General features: G+C 44.0%; 1 protein-coding gene across 5 annotated transcripts in view; it reads right to left on the bottom strand.

The window, feature by feature from the left end:
• Positions 1-19,484, bottom strand: part of LOC147705711 (sulfotransferase 1 family member D1-like) — a 517,747-nt gene that overhangs the window by 89,718 nt on the left and 408,545 nt on the right. For all 5 annotated transcript variants that reach the window (XM_086932132.1, XM_086932133.1, XM_086932134.1 and 2 more), the window contains one exon: positions 17,505-17,630. In XM_086932132.1, the coding sequence (XP_086788258.1) occupies positions 17,505-17,630 (126 nt within the window). The remainder of the gene's footprint in view (positions 1-17,504; positions 17,631-19,484) is intronic.

Raw genomic sequence — 19,484 nt, 5'->3', positions numbered from 1 at the left:
ACCGACATAGCATCACTCAGCACCAGAGCAGCATTTCCTCAGCATCACTTAACACCACCACAGCACCACCTCAGCATCAGCACAGCACCACTCTGCATCAGTGCACCACCACCAGTGCAGCACCAATTCAGCACCAGCACAGCACCACCTTAGCGCCACCTGAGCAGCAACTCAGCAACAACGCAGCACCACTTCAGCATTAGTGCTGCACCACCTGAGCACTAGTGCAACATCACCTCAGCACAAGCACCACACCACCTCAGTATCACTCAGCACCACCTGAGCACCACCTCCACAAAATCACACCACCAGTGCAGCACCAGCACAGCATCACCACAGCACAACCTCAGCATCAGTGAGGCACCACTTCAGCACAGCACCACCTCAGCATCAGCACAGCACCATCTCAGAATCAGCAAAGCACCATCTCAGCATCAACACAGCACCACCTCCTCATCAGTGTGACACCACCTCTTCATCAGTGCAGCACCATCTGAGCATCAGTGCAGCAACACCTCAGCTCCAGTGCAGCCCAACCTCAGCATCAACGCAGCACCATCTCAGCATCAGGACAGCACCATCTCAGCATCAGCACAGCACCACCTCCTCATCAGTGCAGCACCACCTCCTCATCAGTTAAGCTCCAACTGAGCATCAGCGCAGCACCACCTCAGTACCAGTGCAGCAACACCTCAACACCAGCACAGCCCCACCTCAGCTCCAGTGTAACCTCACCCTAGCAGCAATTAAGCACCAACACAGCACCACTTCAACATCAGCGCAGCACTATCTCAGATTTCAGCACAGCATCACTTCTGCACAGCACCAACTCAAAGTCACTGAGCACCACCTGAGCACCAGCGCAAACCTATCACCTCAGCATGACTCAGCACCACTGCAGCATAACTCAGCACCATCACAGAATCACTTAGCACTACCTCAGCATCACTTAGCACCATTTCAGAATCACCTGAAGACCACCACAGCACCACTTCTTCATCAGCACAACATAATCTCAACATCAGCACACCACCATTTCCTCATCAGTGCACCAACACCGATGCAGCTTCACCTCAACATCAGCACAGCGCCATCTCAGCATCAGCACAGCATCACCTCTGCATCAGTGCACCACCACCAGCACAGCCTCAACTCAGCACCAGGGCAGCCTCATCTTTGCACCAGCGCATCCCCACCTTAATAAGAATTCAGCTCCAACGCAGCGCCACTTGAACATCAGCTCAGCACCACCTCAGCATCAGTGCCGCATAACTTCAGTACAGCAACAACTCAGCATGATGCAGCACCACCTGATACCAGCTGAGCACCACCATCTCAGCATGACTCAGCACCACCTCAATATAACTCAGCACCACCTCAGTATCGCTCAGCATCACCTGAGCATCACCTCCACACTGCACATCACCACCTCAGCATCACTTAGCACCACCTGAGTATAATTTAGCATCACCTCTGCACCAGCACACCACCACCTGAGCATCACTCACCACTATCTCAATCTGCCCTCCGTCCACTGCTCGTGATGTTATTCAGGTACTATTTTCCAACCTCTACCCTCCCGTTGTTTATGTCCCCCTCTAAAAAAAAGCCTTTATCAAACAAGCATTAGAACAGTCAGGAAGAAGTTGCCACTATTGCAAGGACAACAAAACAAGAAGATATTTTTAATGTTCATTTTTTTTAATAGGGTTGTTCCGTTGTACATAATGTCTTCTTAGTTATATATATGGTAACAAAAATGTTTCGAACACTTTTTTATTATAACTTTTCAACAAGCTTCACAGCCGCCACACTACTCTACAGCATTTCTTAAACACATTGGCAAAGCCATTAGCTCTGGCTAAATACTTATAGGGTCCCAAAGGCGAGACCTTTTTCTGAGGTTCATCCACAAAACATTCTGCATTCCATGGTTGAATTGCTTACCAATTTTCTGACTCCTTCTTTCTGCTGTAGGTAAATGGGAGGGGCAACTGTGTGTGGAGGCACTTTGACAAGAGAAACCCTGAATAATGTCACTACATTATGATGTCCTTAGGAGAGAGGTAATACCTTGCAATGATCCTAAGGAATTTTTAATCTCATGTTGAAACAACCATACATGATGACTGTACCTGTTTATCGTTTTTATTTTTTTAAATGGCAATACGTTGTTATAATAAAAAATACTCTTGTTCTTTTGTCCATCACTTTTACTGAAAGCCTGCTTCATGCCTTTGAAAACTCTCTTCAGATTTTCTTTATCCTCCTTTATTCTTTTTTTTTTTTCAAATACTCATCTGCCTCAGACCACATTTGACAGAAAGTAAATAGTCAATACCGTAACAAGATCTCAGGAGACATAGGCACTTGGATTGGTGGGGCCCGGTGGACAATGCCCGCCTACCGGTATATGACAATCCCACAAAAAGTCGCATACCCCTTTCCTAGTAAAGGGGTGGTCTCACTCTCATCTGATAGTAGATGACCGATGACTGTTGGTACAGGCCCGTATAAGATGGAAACTTGATTTCCCAATGGGACCGACCCAGTCTGGGAGTATCCAATGAGGCCTATTGATAGGACCAAAGATGGTGTTTTTAAACTCAAAACATAACCAACATAAACCCCCAAAAACTTTTTCTGTGCCCCGAAATGCTAGCCACTAAATGACTAACGCTGAGACCAATTAAGCAGACCCTCCCATATTACTTTCCTTTTGCTGTTCTGTAATCCACCCAGATCTATCTTAGAAATCCATACTAATATAATAAAGAGAGAGCCCAAACCTTTGAGGCGGGTAATCTCAGGAACCACAGCACCAATCACAACACCCAATACAGCGTTGGAAAGGGCAGTTGCAGCAGAAGGACATAGGCTATGCAGACGCCCACCATATACATTTAAAAGGCAAAAGAACCGTGCCAGCAAAGTAGTCCCTTGTGGGCGTGTCTGCGTTGTGCTGTGGGCGTGTGCTGGGGGAGTGACAAATGCTGGGGGCGTGTGGTACGTTCCCCCCTTCATGCCATGTCTCATATTGTGTGCTAATCCCACCCTGCTCCCATTAAATACCCCTGCAACCCATAATCATAACCCACCCTTTCTCCTTAAAATATCCCAACACCCTTAAACACTAACCCATCTTAACCCTATAAATATACCCTGTACCCCAAAACCCAAACCTTTCCCTAAACCGTAAAAATACCCCTGTAACCCAAAACCCAAACCTAGCCCTGAACCCTATAAATACCCCTGTACCTCAAAACACAAACCTACCCCTGAACCCTAAAAATACCCCTGTACCCCAAAACCCAAACCTAGCCCTGAACCCTAAAAATACCACTGTACCACAAAACCCAAACCTACTCCTGAACCCTAAAATAACCCTGTACCGCAAAACCCAAACCTAGCCCATAACCCTTAAAATACCCCTGTACCCCAAAACCCAAACCTACCCCTGAACCCTAAAAATACCCTTGGACCCAAAACCCAACCTACCCCTGAACCCTAAAATACCCCTGTACCCCAAAACCCAAAGCTAGCCCTGAACCCTAAAAATACCCCTGTACCCCAAACCCCAAACTTAACCCAGAACCCTTAAAATACCCCTGTACCCCAAAACCCAACCTACCCCTGTACCCTAAAAATACCCCTATACCCCAAAACCCAAACCTAGCCCTGAACCCTAAAAATACCCCAGTACCCCAAAACCCATACCTATCTCTAAACCCTAAAACTACCCCTGTACTCCAAAACCCAAAACTATATCTGAACCCTTAAAATACCCAAACCCCCCAAAACATATACCTCAGTACCCCAAAACATATGCCCCTATACCCATACTTACCTTATTCAAACATTAATAAAAAAACATGCTTCTACCATTCATGCATTTACAACGAATTTATTGTAAATGTATGCATGGTAAAAGCATATAAAATGTAATGCCATGCGTTATAATAGCATTACGGAGTCATGGTACTTTCCTAATGAAAGTACGCGGAGTGATGGTATGCGGAAAGAAAGTTGCGGAATAATGGGTGTTTACCCTCCCCCGGTAAGTACATTGGTGGCACGGTGGCCCACATCTCCAGCAACATACCATTATTTTTTCACCACCCATTTGAAAAATGCACAGGTCTCTCTCATTGATGGCCAGCACCGACATACACTTTTAGACACACCTCCAGCCACAAGTTCTAGAATTGCGAACTTGGGGAGCTACGTTTGAATCTCGGCATCAGCTCAACATCCTGTGATTCCAGGCAAATCGCTTTGTCTCCCCGTGCCTACCACAAATGAATGTGTTCTTCTGTAATGTAAATTGTGCTCTTGCCATGTTGTCGAGTTCACGCTATATAATATTGCAAGGAAAAATAAAGTAGGGAAACTCGAGTTCACACACTACTGAACGCACACTTTTAAGTGCATCAGCAGTGCACTGTGAATCGGAGCGTTTCACAGGCCTGTCACAGATAAGAAATGCTATCTAAACGAAATCCTACAAAACAATATACTACTGGCCGGTAGCAATTCAAACCCGGACAACGTCGGGACGAGCTGCTAGTATTAATAGAAAAATGTACAACCACTACATTGACTTGCAAGAGCACATGAATGGTAACAATTTGATTGTAGGAGGTGGATATTGTCATTTTGATGTTCTGAACCCTCAACGTATTTGAGATATAAACACAAATCCCTCTTTGTGTCTCCCATGTGCCAACCGCAGTGCTGGAATATGGAATGTCTTAAAACCGTCAAGGTGTAGCTCATTTAACAACCACGTCTCCTTGAGAGAAAGAATATCAAAGTTGTTAATAAAATCAATCCAAGCTGAATTATTTGCCTAGGACTGGAGGCCAGAAACATTCCAAAAGACTACTCTAACAATCCCTTGGACTGATTCAACTTGAGCATTTAAACCATGTTCGCTCTCACCCTGTCAATGGCATCACCCATTTGCATTTCTGCAACCACACTGCAGTCATCTACTACAAAAGATGTAACAACGTTAGGTTCTCCACCACTTCCTAGTTCATTCTGAACAGCTTTTAAGATTCCTACAGAGGATAACTCACCTTTACTATGAGGATCCATAGAAACATTATGGTTATGATGATTATGAGTTAATGAAGACGATATCGCTGCTGACGTATCACAATCATCTGTGTGTGGTACACTATCGGGTTCCAGGGGACAAGCCCTCAGTAGTGCTTTGGGGGCCAAGATAGCTACAGGGTAGTAATAATCATAGGTTGCCACGAGTAAATCCACCTCCTCAAGAAATGGTAAAGGCCCAAACCTGTTTTTTACTTCTAAATTGTAAGTCGGATTACTGTTACATTGTTTACTTGTGTAAAAAGCAGAGGGCCTTATTTATGAAGGTCTTGCGCCACCGGTGCGTCACTTTTAACATGGGAAAAAGTGAAGCACCGGTACGCGCAAGGCCTTCATAAATAAGGCCCAGAGTACTTATCGGGCACTCTTTCGGCCGGTAAAAATAGCCCAAAGGAAGAACATTAATGCCCTCTACCATGAGATTATTTACACCAGTTCGACTTAGGATTTCATGAACTAGGGCAGAGGAACCCAGAGAAAGAACTACGCAATCCCCTTTAAAGGTTTTCTACTAGTGGCCCCCCACGGGACGCGTCTCACCATTTTAAAAGAGGTAAACATCTCCTGTGTCAAGCCAGCCTTAACACCTAGATAGTGTATGGCTTTATTCCTCAGGGTGACCCAAGATTCTTTATCGCCCTCAGAAGACGAAGGAACATTTGCCAGAACCAGTGTGCAGGGGACGGCAACAGGAGGAAGGTTTAAGCTGATATAATTTGATGGGATCTCTTGATTATATGCCACGCGAGTTCCTTGATTAGGGCAAGTATCAGGTTGAGGTAAATCACCCCGTCTATCATCATTAGATGCTCCCGTGCCCCCTCTTACTCCTGTGTTATTTGGCCGTAAGCCACTAGAAGTTAGCCTCTTTATTTTGATGGGGCCCACTACTCTACTAGTGCTCTCACTCTCACTGCTCTGTTTGCTGCGTCCCGGAATACTGGCTCGTGATATCTGTCTGAAAACTTTACCAAATTCGTCACCCCCACCTATCTCGGGATGAATGGTTGTCGCTTCCGTTAGGCGCCCTGTGATAGAAACTAGACCCATTTCAATGTTATCCAGTCTCTTCTCTAGGGTGCCAATAGAGTCTTTAATAAATGTTGTTAGATCAGTTAATAGGCGCATGATTCCCGACATATTATTGTTGGATTGACTTTTACTATTACTGCTGTTTTTTGAGCAAGTTACCCGTTTTTTAACTTTATTGGTAGTTAAAGTGTCCTTACCCTGATATGATTTAGGATCAAGTTTTAAACTATTAGGAGTATTAGGAGCTTTGTGTATCAGTGGCGGTAAAATTATGGGGGCATCTTTCTTCTTAGAGATACACACTCTTTTTGGCGGTGGCAGTGTTGCAATGTCTGGGTCATTTAAAGAAATCTCATCATTCCCAATCTGTACACAACCATTTAAAGATTCTGTGGTTGCCCCATGAACAATTGTCTACCCCTCATGCACCCTTTAATCGAGGGATTTGACCCTACTGTTTTCGGCCAGATCATGTGAATCCTTATTCAATGCCTGCTCGGCATTAAAAATGTGTTTTTCAAGGGCCCCCACCGCCCCTGTCCGGTATTTCATTAATGGCATATTGGTTGCTTTAGCCTTATTTACTGTCTGGCCAGAGATTGAATTTTGTAGCTCTTCCCCATGTCGTAAATCACAGGACAACCCCAACACAATCAAGTGAAACAGGCCTCAGAAGTTGGAACACTAAAAACACATAAAAATACACCTCGCAGGTTCGATTCGTTCCCCGTTTTAAATGGGGAAACAATGAAGAAACAGCCAAAAGTCAAATGAATTTACCAAAGGCTGATGATTTGGACCCAGAAACCAAGAGCCATAGCCCAGCCCAGCCTCTTCCGGCCATTGACGGGCAAGGACAGGCCCGCTCTTGGCCAGCGTGCGTCAAGGGGCGCAGGAGCCCCGCGCGGCCTTTATGCACCCGCTGGCGCGGGAATGGCGCACGCCTCCTGCCGCGATGCCGCTGTGCCCCCTAGGATATGAAGTCCCGTGACAAGAATGTCCATCAGGCTGGGGTGGCAGTCCGTGAAACCAAGAAGGCTGAGGCGGGAGCAAGAATCTCCGTGCGGCAAGGGTGAGGCAAGGGTGGCGGCAAAATCAGCTAATCAGGCATATAAGAAGAAAAATGACAATTTACTTTAGGAAAATGTACTTTATAACTTCAGGGAGCCAAATATGCACCACAGGTCACCACAAACGTTGCAGGAGCGTAACACAGGCCCCCACAGCCCCCATGGTGCGGGGGGCCCGAAGCTCCAAGGGGCCCCCTCGGCACTGCACTCTGTCCGGAGAGCTCCTAATTAAGCCTGGAGGGGGGCCCTCTACATACCTTGCAGGGAGGCCCCCTCAATTTTCGTTACCCCAGTGAAACATTGTGTAGGTGTTGGAAGAAATGAAGCCACACAAATGAGGTAACATTGAATTCAAGCATTTAAACAGGTAGGGGCGCCAAACTGAATATGCCTTCTAAAACAACCAGCTCACCCAACTGTATGAGAAGGCGGCAATTCCCACCTCCTCCTTTGTGTAAAAATGAAAGGAAATTGAAGATGGAGATGTTCCAAAAACAGACCAACCAGAGAAGCTTTTGCATGGTACATAAGAGGAACCACAATCCAGACCCTCATCCCGAAACAGCACACACCTTTGCGTTATAAAATAAACAAGCGTTATGCTGCTAATGTAAATAATATATTTATTCGAATTAACACCCAACAACTGATCCAGCATAATCCAGCAAAATGCATATTAGAAGGAATAGCGCATATACCCTAAGCATTGTTTATCACACACCCTTGAAACATTTGTCTAATTCTCCCTGTGCTGCCCTTGACTTGATTATCTTCCTATAACGCTGCCTGCTTGCCAATGCATGCAGTACCTTTCCACAGACCTGTCACAGACTTTACGGTCTTCAGTATAATGTCCCTTTGTACAGCCTGCCTCCCAGCACTCCTCCTATCACTCCCATCCCTCTAATTAAGGGGTGCCTATATACACTGTGTACCTTTGTATTTTTGTGCAACTTGGTCTCGGCACTTTACTCCTAGAATCCAGTACCAAAAGCCAACTTGCACAGGAATATTAGTATGTTGCAACTAATAGGGAGTTCGGAGACTGTGGGGCATATTACCAACAACTAGCGATAATTATCGCTATGTTGGTTTAGCGGCGATATTTTTATCGCCGAGCTGCGGTGATTTTTATCGCTTAGGAGCCTTGCTATTATCAAGGTTTATCTCCTAAGCGATAAAAATCGGCCGAAATGCATGAATATCGCTGTAAAGGCAGCGATATTCATGCATTACCGAGCTAATGCTCTTAGCCATGTTATCCACCTACCATTGGATAACATGGCTAAGAACTGCTCAGGGGCAGGTGTTAGCTTTTGGAGATATTCGCGCTTAGCGCGAATATCTCCAAAAGTAGGTAATAGGAGATAACGATGTTAGCGACTGTTTCCAGTCGCTAACATCTTGGCACGCCCACTTTGCATGTCATTAGTGATAAATATCACTGACATGCAAAGCAGGGCCCAAGATGGTCGCTATCTCCTACTAGCTGTCGCTAACTGGTGTTAGCGACAGCTAGGTAATAGGGAGATAATTTTATCTCCGCTTTCTTGGCTTTAAAAGCCAAAAAAGCGCAGATACCCCCCTTGATAATATGCCCCTGGATACCTGACACATTACGTGGAATATTTTATTTCCAAACGAAGATTAATACTAATCAAGAAGCGAAAACAATGTGAATTAAATTTGTCAGAAACAAGTACACAGAGATAATTTTCTGCCTCGAGGCAGCAGCTAGTCAATTTCCAGCTTGTTAATTCCTGTAAATCCCACTAATGTGAGGTGTTGCAATCTGTGCCAAACGAATCTGAAGGAAGACTATTAAAAATGATGCTTACCTATAATATTGATGTAGAGTCTTTGAGGCAACTTCTTAGGAAAGGTGTGTCTTTTGTTTGTGTGAAGGAACACGATGTAGCTTTTGAGAATATCAAAGTACAAGCAGCCCGTCCCGACGTTGTCCGGGTATGAATTGCTGCCGGCCAATAGTATATTGTTTTGTAGGATTTCGTTTCGATAGCATTTCTTATCTGTGACAGGCCTGTGAAACGCTCCGATTCACAGTGCACTGCTGATGGACTTAAGAGTGCGCGTTCAGTAGTGTGTGAACTCGAGTTTCCCTGCTTTATTTTTCCTTGCAATATTATATAGCGCGAACTTGACAACATGGCATGAGCACAATTTACATTACAGAAGAACACATTCATTTGTGGTAGGCACAGGGAGACAAAGAGATTTGCCTGGAATCACAGGATGTTGAGCTGATGCCGAGATTCGAACGTAGCTCCCCAGCTCTAAAGTTCGCAATTCTAGAACTTGCGGCGGGAGGTGTGTCTAAAAGTGTATGTCGGTGCTAGCCATCAATGAGAGAGACCTGTGCATTTTTCAAATGGGTGGTGAAAAAATATGAGTATGTTGCTGGAGATGTGGTCCGCTGTGCCACCAATGTACTTACCGGGGTAGGGTAAACACCCATTATTCCGCAACTTTCTTTCCACATACCATCACTCCGCATACTTTCATTATGAAAGTACCATGACTCCGCAATGCCGTTATAACACATGGCATTACATTTTATATGCTTTTACCACGCATACATTTAAAACGAAATTCGTTGTAAATGCATCAATGGTAAAAGCATGTTTTTTAAAGATGTTTGGATAAGGTAAGTATGGGTATAGGGGTATATGTTTTGGGGTACTGAGGTATATGTTTTGGGGTGTTTGGGTATTTTAAGGGTTCAGATATAGTTTTGGGTTATGGGGTACAGGGGTGGTTTTAGGGTTTAGGGATAGGTATGGGTTTTGGGGTATAGGGGTATTTTTAGGGTTCAGGGGTAGGTTTGGGTTTTGGGGTACAGGAGTATTTTAAGGGTTCACAGCTAGGTTTGGGTTTTGAGGGACAGGGGTATTTTTAGGGTTCAGTGCTAGGTTTGGGTTTTGGGGTACAGGGGTATTTTAGCGTTCAGGGGTAGGTTTGGGTTTTGGGGTACAGGGTTATTTTTAGGGTTCAGGGCTAGGTTTGGGTTTTGGGGCACAGAGGTATTTTTAGGGTTCAGGGGTAGGTTTGGGTTTTGGGGTACAGGGGTATTTTAAGGGTTCAGGGCTAAGTTTGGGTTTTGGGGTAGAGGGGTATTTTAGGGTTCAGGGGTGGTTTTGGGGTACAGTAGTATTTTTAGGGTTCAGGGCTAGGTTTGGGTTTTGGGGGTACAGGGGTATTTTTAGGGTTCAGGGGTAGGTTTGGGTTTTGAGGTACAGGGGTATTTATAGGGTTCAGGGCTAGGTTTGGGTTTTGTGGTACAGGGGTATTTTTAGAGTTTAGGGATAGGTTTGGGTTTTGGGCTACAGGGTATATTTATAGGGTTAAGATGGGTTAGTTTTTAAGGGTCATGGAGTATTTTAAGGAGTAAGGGTGGGTTATGATTATGGGGTGCAGGGGTATTTAAAGGGAGCAGGGTGGGATTAGCACATGATATGAGACATGGCTGGAAGAGCGTAACGTACCACACACGGCCCCAGCTTTGGCACGCCCCCAGCACAAGCCCACAGCACAACGCAGACACGCCCACAAGGGACTACTTTGCCAGCACGGTTCTTTTACCTTTTAAATGTATATGGTGGGCGTCTGCATAGCATATGTCCTTCTGCTGCAACTGCCCTTTGCAACGCTGTATTGGGTGTTGTGATTGGTGCTGTGGTTTCTGAGATTCCCTGCCTCAAAGGTTTGGGCTATCTCTTTATTATATTAGTATAGATTCAGTTATGCACTCTTAATAAAAAGTGCTCTGCTGCCATCTGGTGGATAAAGAGGTTTCATGCTTTTACCAAATAACTCACATTTCTGTGATGTTACCTGCAATTTATGGCTTGAAATCTTAATTCTGAAACCTTTGGAGCGATCATAGTGCCCCTGGCTAGCAGTATTTATTATCGTCTGGCAGTTGGAACTGGATTGGACCTAACCGAGCAGGACCAAGTCTGATTTGCATATAGCTGGTCTCTGTCTAGAGCAACATAGGGGGTGAAAAATAATGGTCTGGCTCAGAGCGATTGTCAGTGGCTGAGACTAATTCAAACTTTTGTCCATCACTTTGTTGTTGCATCAGACACATCAGAAAAGAGACGTACACTGTGTTGCAGTAACAATTCCACTGACCTCCTCCAAACCCACCTACCCTTCCCCTTAAACCATTCATGTTTGTGTGTTTACATTTGACCCTTTCCAGCACTTTGCTGCCTCTCGGATAGGTTCATGCTATATATAAAACATATACATATATGCATATATATAGGCCAGAAGAACAGGGGCCCCAGGAAAAGGAGAATCTCTAGCTAAACCACTTTTGTACATGACAGAGACAAAGCAGTGAGAAGAGACAAGGACCCACATGTGCAAAGGCTTTTTGTGGTCACAAATGGGCCTCTTCACAGAATCTGCCCCTTTGCAAACACATAAAAAACCTTTTAACATGTACAAAGCCCTCATTGTGATTCGGTAACCTATTACCATATCGCAAATTGGGTTTGCGATTTGATATTAGGAGGGGGGGGGTGTTTAGGGCATCCGTTCCTAATACTGAATCGCAGAGGTATGTCTGAATGTTGTGCAATCGAAATGCGGTCTCAAAACATTTGCATTTTACTATCTACTTCAAGTAGGTAGTAATCCATTTACAAATGGGAAGGGAATCCCAAAGGAGCCCCTTCCCCTGTGAATGCTTGTAAAAATATTTTAAGAACAGGCAATGGGCCCATGGACCACTGTCCACTCTTATAAAAAGAAAGCAAAACTTGTCATTTTCTTTTTAAAAAGCATCCCATTTTCCTTTAAGGAAAGCAGGCTGCATTTAAAAAAAAAAAGATTGCTTCATTTAAAAGATTTGAGTCAGGTTTTTGCAAAGCACATGAATGCCCTCAGGCATCTTGGCGCTGCTTCTGTCTTTAGGAGGGAGATGCTACCCTAATTGCTACAAGCCAAGTTTCAAGAGATTTCCTTCGGGACATGGGGAGAGAGTTCCTCAATTTTGCAGTTGCCAAAATAAAACTTCTATCTCCCCATGAGGCTCGTTTAAACTTGGGAATCACCAGAAACTTAGTTGTGGATGATCTCAGTTTCCTTGACGGGCTGTACCATGTAAATCTGTGCTGCAGATAGTCTGTGCCAACATAATGTAATGCCTTAAAGGCTGTGCATTAGGCCTTCAAATAAACTCTTTTTTTCTACTGGAAGCCAGTGCAGCTTGTCCAGGGCCCTAGGCACAGATTGATACTTGAGAATTCCCAAAAGAAGCTTTGCTGATGCATTTTGATGATGACACAACTCACGTATCTCCACACAGTCACACTGATGGCCCGATTTATCGATATCTAAGAAGGTAATGACTAAGGCTGAAGCGTCCACATTCACTGGTCATTAAGACACTCATGCCATAGTGTCCCGATATTGAAATACGACACAAATCAGATATTAGCAAACCAAAAATTATCGTCTCTCGTACATGTCTAAGGCGGTTGTAGCCGCCGTTACTGGTCGCGTGTATACAGGCCGATCATGATCGCAATGCCCGGATCTACATGAGGACTCTGATCTGAATCAAGTAGATAGAAAGGATGCACACTTACCTTCCCGTCGGTACTCCGGGCGTCTCTCCTTGGTGAAAGGAGTCCCAAATGATGACAAGGGCGGAACCGAGAGATGACTGATGGGTACTTTTTCATCTGAAGAAGTATCATGCATTGGAGGTGTTGATTCTTTTCACAACACCTTGACTGAAGATTAGGTCAGTGGTCAGACGTTCCTCTACACTTTATGTCCTAGACCTACAGTTACTCAGTGTTTTGTGGGTAATAGTAATAGGGAATGTAACTGTTTATGGTCTTTAAAAATTCTCCCTAGTACCCTCCTCTTATCGGTTTGTTTACTGATGCATTTTGCAGCATCTGTAGTTTGTGGAGGAATCTTTTTTTTATTATTCTGAAATAGAGCATTGCCATAATCTAATTTGGACAAGGCCAATGCTGTCACAATAGTTTTTGGAAGGTCAGATGAAATGTAAAGACAGACCCTTCTCATTATTCCCAGGATGAAGAATATAGATGAAACTAAGGAATGGACCTGATCTTCATAGTTTGATTTACTATCAAAGACAATACCCACATTTCTGAATTTCCTCACAGGCAAGGGCAATTAGCCCATTTACTGAGGCCACCAGATTGGTGACCAGAAAACAGGTGTCTTTGCCTAGAAGAAGGACCTCCGTTTTCCCGGAGTTAAGTTTTAAGCAATTGACCTTCTTTCAGTTGTCTATCTGTCCCATACAGGAACTAAGTGCCTGATTAAAACTTTGGCGGTGTGGCAGCAGGCCGTCATGCCAACGCGCGGCTGCCACACTGCCAAAGCCTTCTGCGGACTGTCCGACAGCTTAGTTTTTTCCTGATCTGGCGGGAAGTGCTTTGACTGTCCCAGGGAGTAAGCCTTAGAAAGGCACCATAAAAACAAATGCCAGCCCACCCACTCGCTTACCTGCTCTATCAGCTCTAAAAATCGAGTACTCTGCCAGGATCGTCTTAACCAGGTCTTGACCAGATGCTAGGTCTGCCTAGGTTTCAGTGACAAAGGTAAAAATCTGGTTTCTATGCCCCTAAAAACTCAGCAAAATCCAAATTATGTTAAATTATCAACCTTTCATTAAGCAGGGTGTATGTGAAAGACTTGTGTCGGCTGTTCAAGAGTCAAAGAGTGTCTGTCTTGAATAGTGAAGAACCAAAGGTCAGACGTGACAAGATTTCACTCAGTCACTTTTAGGCCCATACTGCGTCAAAACCCTAAGACTGCTTGAAGCAGGCGTAAGGATTGACCCAGCATTAACTAGATAGGGCCCCCAGAGCATTTCTGGAGCTGCGTCGCGCTTGCGATGCAACTCCAGCAATGCGTCACGCATCTCTGCGGTTTTTGCCCCATGGTGCGCCGCATTGTAAATGCGGCACATCCATAATGGCGGAGCTGTGGCACACAATAACTGGCGCATCCCTGCTGATTTGCAGGGATGCACCAGTTATTGTAAATATGTCCCTGCAAGTGTCTGTTTAAATAGCCCGTCATCAAGGGGGTGCGTTCAGGAGTGAGGAGAACAGTGCAACTCAGCGCACAACAATACGGTGAGGACAAATAATAGAGCAACTGGGGTCCAGCAATCCCTCTGTTTCCTGGCTCCCGTGAAGAACAATCCGTTCTGGTAAAACAAAGCAACTCAAATTTAAGGGTGAAACTCAACACATAAAATTATTAACAATGGAGGCAGCAGCCTTTCCAATATAGCGCCAAGAGCCTGGCACCTCCTTTAAAACCGGCACACTAGTGCCTACAAGGAACGCAAATGTGAGCGCAATGAATAGTTGCAATCGAAGCATCCGCATTCTAGCTACGTGGACGCACAGAGGGGCTGTTTAAATAGCCCGTCATCAGGGGTCCAGAAGTGAGGAGTCAGAACAGCGCTACTCAGTGCATGACGATAAGGTGAGGGCAAATAACAGAGCAACTGGGGTCCAGCAACCTCTCTGTCAATCAAAGCAATCATACACTTGGAGGTCTGCTGACCCCAGTAGGCCACCATCCCTGTGATTTTAGCGATTCCCAATGGGTCACAAACTGAGATCTACCTCAATAATATTCATGAGGTAGGTCTATTTTTGACTCACTTGGAATCACAAAATGTGTCAAAGACACATTTGTACATTGGTGTTTGCGATTATCAAATATCGAATCGCAATAATTTGCTAGTTGGTAATCGCAAACAATTATCTTTATACATGTGGCACAAAATGTCTTCAGGGATAATGATGTAAAGAACAGGGAAGCAAAAGTCAGCTCTGAACCCAGATGTTAAATACCCAGCAACTCTTCTGACTATAGAAATGCCCTGCATCAGCTTGCAATTCAATTTTTATTTTATTTTGCTATTTTAGCAGTTTGTAGCATTTTTAAAACATAGTCTCCCTTTGCACGTCTCAGCTAGCACATGAGTATGTGTGATGTAAACAAGAAGTGACTAAACCACAAACCTGCCAACTCCTGATAACTTTTCTCCATGTGACGAGAGGCATTGTAGGATGTGGGGCTCTGTGCTGAGCACACCCTAAAGCACTTGTACTTGCCCCTCTGCCAAAATGAAACACAAAAACTTCTGAGGCTGCCACTGATGTCCTGAGGAGGTTTCACACCCAGGAATGGACATCAGCTGTGGAAAGCCTCCAAACAAGAGCTCATTAACCCATCTTTGCAGGGGTTTGTAGTTCACTTGGCGTTTCACCACGTGTTATTGACTCTTAACTGGAGACCTGATGTGACACAATGTGGGACCTTATGAGTTGGAAAGTCTGAAACCAATAGTTTTGCCTTTTGTTTAGTTGCAGCATCTCTTCTCCCTTGCTAGGAGAGTTAGTGATCGAATTTCCTAGCCTACCTGCACAGTGATCTGACTGCATCAGTGCGTATGACAATAGATGGTAAATGCACCGCTGGGTTTAGATCAGCTAGAGGGGTTAGACAGGGGTGCATTTTAGCCCCCATGTTGTTTTCATTGTATATCAATTCACTGTATTCAGTTTTATCAACTGCTACACCAGATATACCTAGCATGGGTGGGTCCCCTCTGCCCGTACTGATGTATGCCGACGACACGGTCCTCATTTCCAGAACCCCAATTGGATTACAGTTGCTCCTTGACTCTTTTGGGGCCTTTATGCAGAAATTAGATCTGGTAGTAAATATGGAAAAGTCTCACGTTATGTCAATTGGGAAAGGAAAGAAAACTACAAAAACCTTGCGATGTAATGGTGTGATATTGTCTAAAGTTAAAACATTTACATACCTTGGTGTAATTTTCGATGACTTGGGCACCTGGACCCCCCAGATTGCTAATAAAGCGATGGCTGTACGAAGGTCATTTGCAGCCATATTGAGCTTCGCAAAGAGACTGGGAGGGAAACCTACTGAAGCCATACTTTCCCTGTATAGAGCCAAAACCCTGGCTCTGGCTAGATATGGGGCTGGGATTTGGGGATATAAGGATCTTGCCCCAATACAGAAAGAAGAGAACAAGTCCATGCGTTCTCTATTGGGTCTACCACAGTCCACACCCTCTTTTTCTGTCCTTTCGGAATTAGGGCAAGGACATATCGAGGATGCCCTTAACCTGGCCCCACTACTCCTCTGGGTGAAATTATGGATGAATCCTAGTCTGACTTTAAATCGTAAAATTATCAGCGACTGTATGGGGAGAGATAGAGTCAAAGACATAAAATGGCTGAAACACATCAAATCCGTAGTTACACAATTGGGCCACCCGGAATTGTATTGTAACCCGGAAAGGCTGTGTAAAGACAATGTCACATGGATTAACGTCCAATTTATGAACTATAGAAACACCCATCGTGAAGCCCAGGAAATCGAGAAAACTACAGTAAGGGCACACTACACAGTAATGTCAACCATGACCATTCAGCCTTATTTGATGGTAGTGAATAGGCCATATCATCGGTGGCTACTGACGAAATTCCGTTTTAACCAGATGCATCTCCTATTGGGTGAATATCTGAAATGGAATAAGCCTAGGGATAATGCTCCTTGTAAATGTGATGCCTACACTGATCAAGACTTGACACACTTTGTATTTTTTTGTCCCTTTTTTGTTGAGGGAAGGAAAAAATATATTTTACCACTTCTGAGGGACAAGGGATTTAAGCAAGTGAAACCCGCATTGTTGTTCCTACAACTCATGGAGACCCCTATCGTGATGTTTGGGGTTGCCAACTTTTTGGTAGCAGCGATGCGCGCCAAACGGCATAGATTACTGAATACTTCAATGACGGAATGTATTATGGAATAGCCAAGGTTTAGATTAACTTTTTCCATCATGTGTTGTTCATTTTTGCTCCCTGTTGTGTTCAGGCTTTCAGGATGAAGTAACATGGTAATGAAACTACCTATATATCTAATCTGATGGTTTTTTGGGTACATGAATTATTTCTAATGCTTTAATTGTTTCTGACTTTTTCCCACACAATTGTTCTTAACCGTTTTTAACCGTTTTTAACAATTGCCTGTAATTGTATTGTATCATTGATTTGTGTATGTTTGTGTATGTATGTGTATTCTTTTATAAATGTGTGTGTAGTATACTTTTATGATTTTAAAATAATCGAATAAAGTATTTTTGACTCTGACTCTGAGTCAGTGATCGACCTATTTACTTTTCTTTACATTAGTCATAAATGTCTGTACCTGGTGGCATTCCTGGAGAGCACATTTCCAGGTAGGGAACCCGGTTGAAAATTGTATCTCTGCTGCACTTCTTGGCATCTCCATCCTGGTAGATCATGTCCACAATTTCACTGAGCCAGGTGGTCCCTAAAAAAGTCAGAAAATCACTGATTAGACAGTGGTGAAAACCAGAAGAAGCAGATGTAGGTGGGATATCAGACGGATACTCTGAAAGCTGCATGGGAGATGGGAAACGGATGACAGACTGGAGGCAGATATACAGTCCAGTAGCTAAAAAGCTTTAAGTAAGTGGCGAATTAGTGGGGTGTGGGAGTGGTGGAGTAAAGCAATGCAGAAAGTGGACTTTGTGAATGTGCGATGAGAGGGAACAAGGCATATAATGGGGTTTTATTCATTTCAGGTACAGTGACATGGAGAACAACATGCGGGCTACTTATACAGGAAATAGAAACAGAGGTGACAAGATAAAAGAGAAATTGACATGGTTCCAGATCACAAAGCAGTTTTGACTTGTGCAAGAACATGACCTTGGTGATAAAGAAGGTAGTGTTAGTAGCAAATACCTTTTACCGCCATATCATAATAGCAGATTTGTGAAGGCAGTGATACAGGAAAAGAATACTTGTTTGCAGTGTAACATTTAAAGGCCTGTGCCTTCTTAACTGTTCATCAAACAGAATGTTGCTGCAAGGGTCGCTTGCCTATTTATTTTTTTGGCTTTGTGTTATGCTACTGTATTGATATATCTAAGTAAACAACTGAACATAAATTAATAGACACAAACCAATATAAAAAACACACTTAAAACAGATTCTGTCATATCACAACAAGATTGTCAAAACAGAAGGCAACACCAAGACCGCAGTACAACACAGCAAACTTTCAATGCAATAATGCAGCACAAAAATAAAGTAGTGTTAGGACATCAGAACACATGACCACCAACCACAAGATGCCACACAATAAACATGCACAAACATTCTTGTCACACGTTGCTACCTCCAGAATCCCGGTGTCATAATACAATGGTAAAACATATATGGGGCAACCAATGGCTTAATTTACCACCAAGGAAATGAATTAGCACCATTGAAAAATGTTTTGTGATCTGGGTCTTTAGCAATAGGGCCCATTAATGTCATCAGTGGAGGAAATAGGGGAAGACAAGATGGGTTCTAGATCTAGCATCTATCACTGATCTGGATCTGACCTGGCGTCAAATAAATATGCTGAATTTGTCCCGGTTTTGATATTCGCCTTGTCGTGTATCATGCATATTAACACGCTTCAAGGCTACGCCGTTTTCTCACTATTCACATTTTGCTTTTGGGATTCGTGGTCACCTTCATGTTCTCTAACTCACTGAGGGGCATATTACCAAGGGCCATTATCGGTGCATTAGCTGGACTTTTTCTCTCTAATGCGGCGATAATTTCATCGCCCTATTACCAAGCTGTCGCTAACACCAGTTAGCGACAGCTTGTAGGTGATAGCAGGCATTTAGGGGCCCACTTAGCATGTCAGCGATAATTATCGCTAATGACATGCAAAGTGGGCGTGCCAAGATGTTAGCGACTGAAAACAATCGCTAACATCGCTATCTCCGATTACCAACTTTTGGAAATATTCGCGCAAAGCACAAATATCCCTAAAAACTAACGCCTGCCCTGAGCAGTTCTTAGCCATGTTATCCAATGGTAGGGGGATAACATGGCTAAGAGCATTAGCTCGGTAATGCATGAATATCGCTGACTTTTCAGCGATATTCATGCATTTCGGCCGATTTTTATCGCTTAGGAGATAAACCTTGATAATAGCAAGGCTCCTAAGCGATAAAAATAGGCGAAGCACGGCAATAAAATTATTGCCGCTAACCAAGCATAGCGATAATTATCGCTTATGCTTGGTAATATGCCCCTGAGTTAGTTAGTTACCCACGCCACTCTGCGAGCACGTGTCGTTTTTCGGTACGCATCTAAG

Source organism: Lissotriton vulgaris, chromosome 7, assembly GCF_964263255.1.
Source record: "Lissotriton vulgaris chromosome 7, aLisVul1.2, whole genome shotgun sequence".
NCBI lineage: Eukaryota > Metazoa > Chordata > Amphibia > Caudata > Salamandridae > Lissotriton > Lissotriton vulgaris.
The sequence above is the reverse complement of the archived record's forward strand: the minus strand, read 5'-3'. Positions and strand labels throughout refer to the sequence as shown.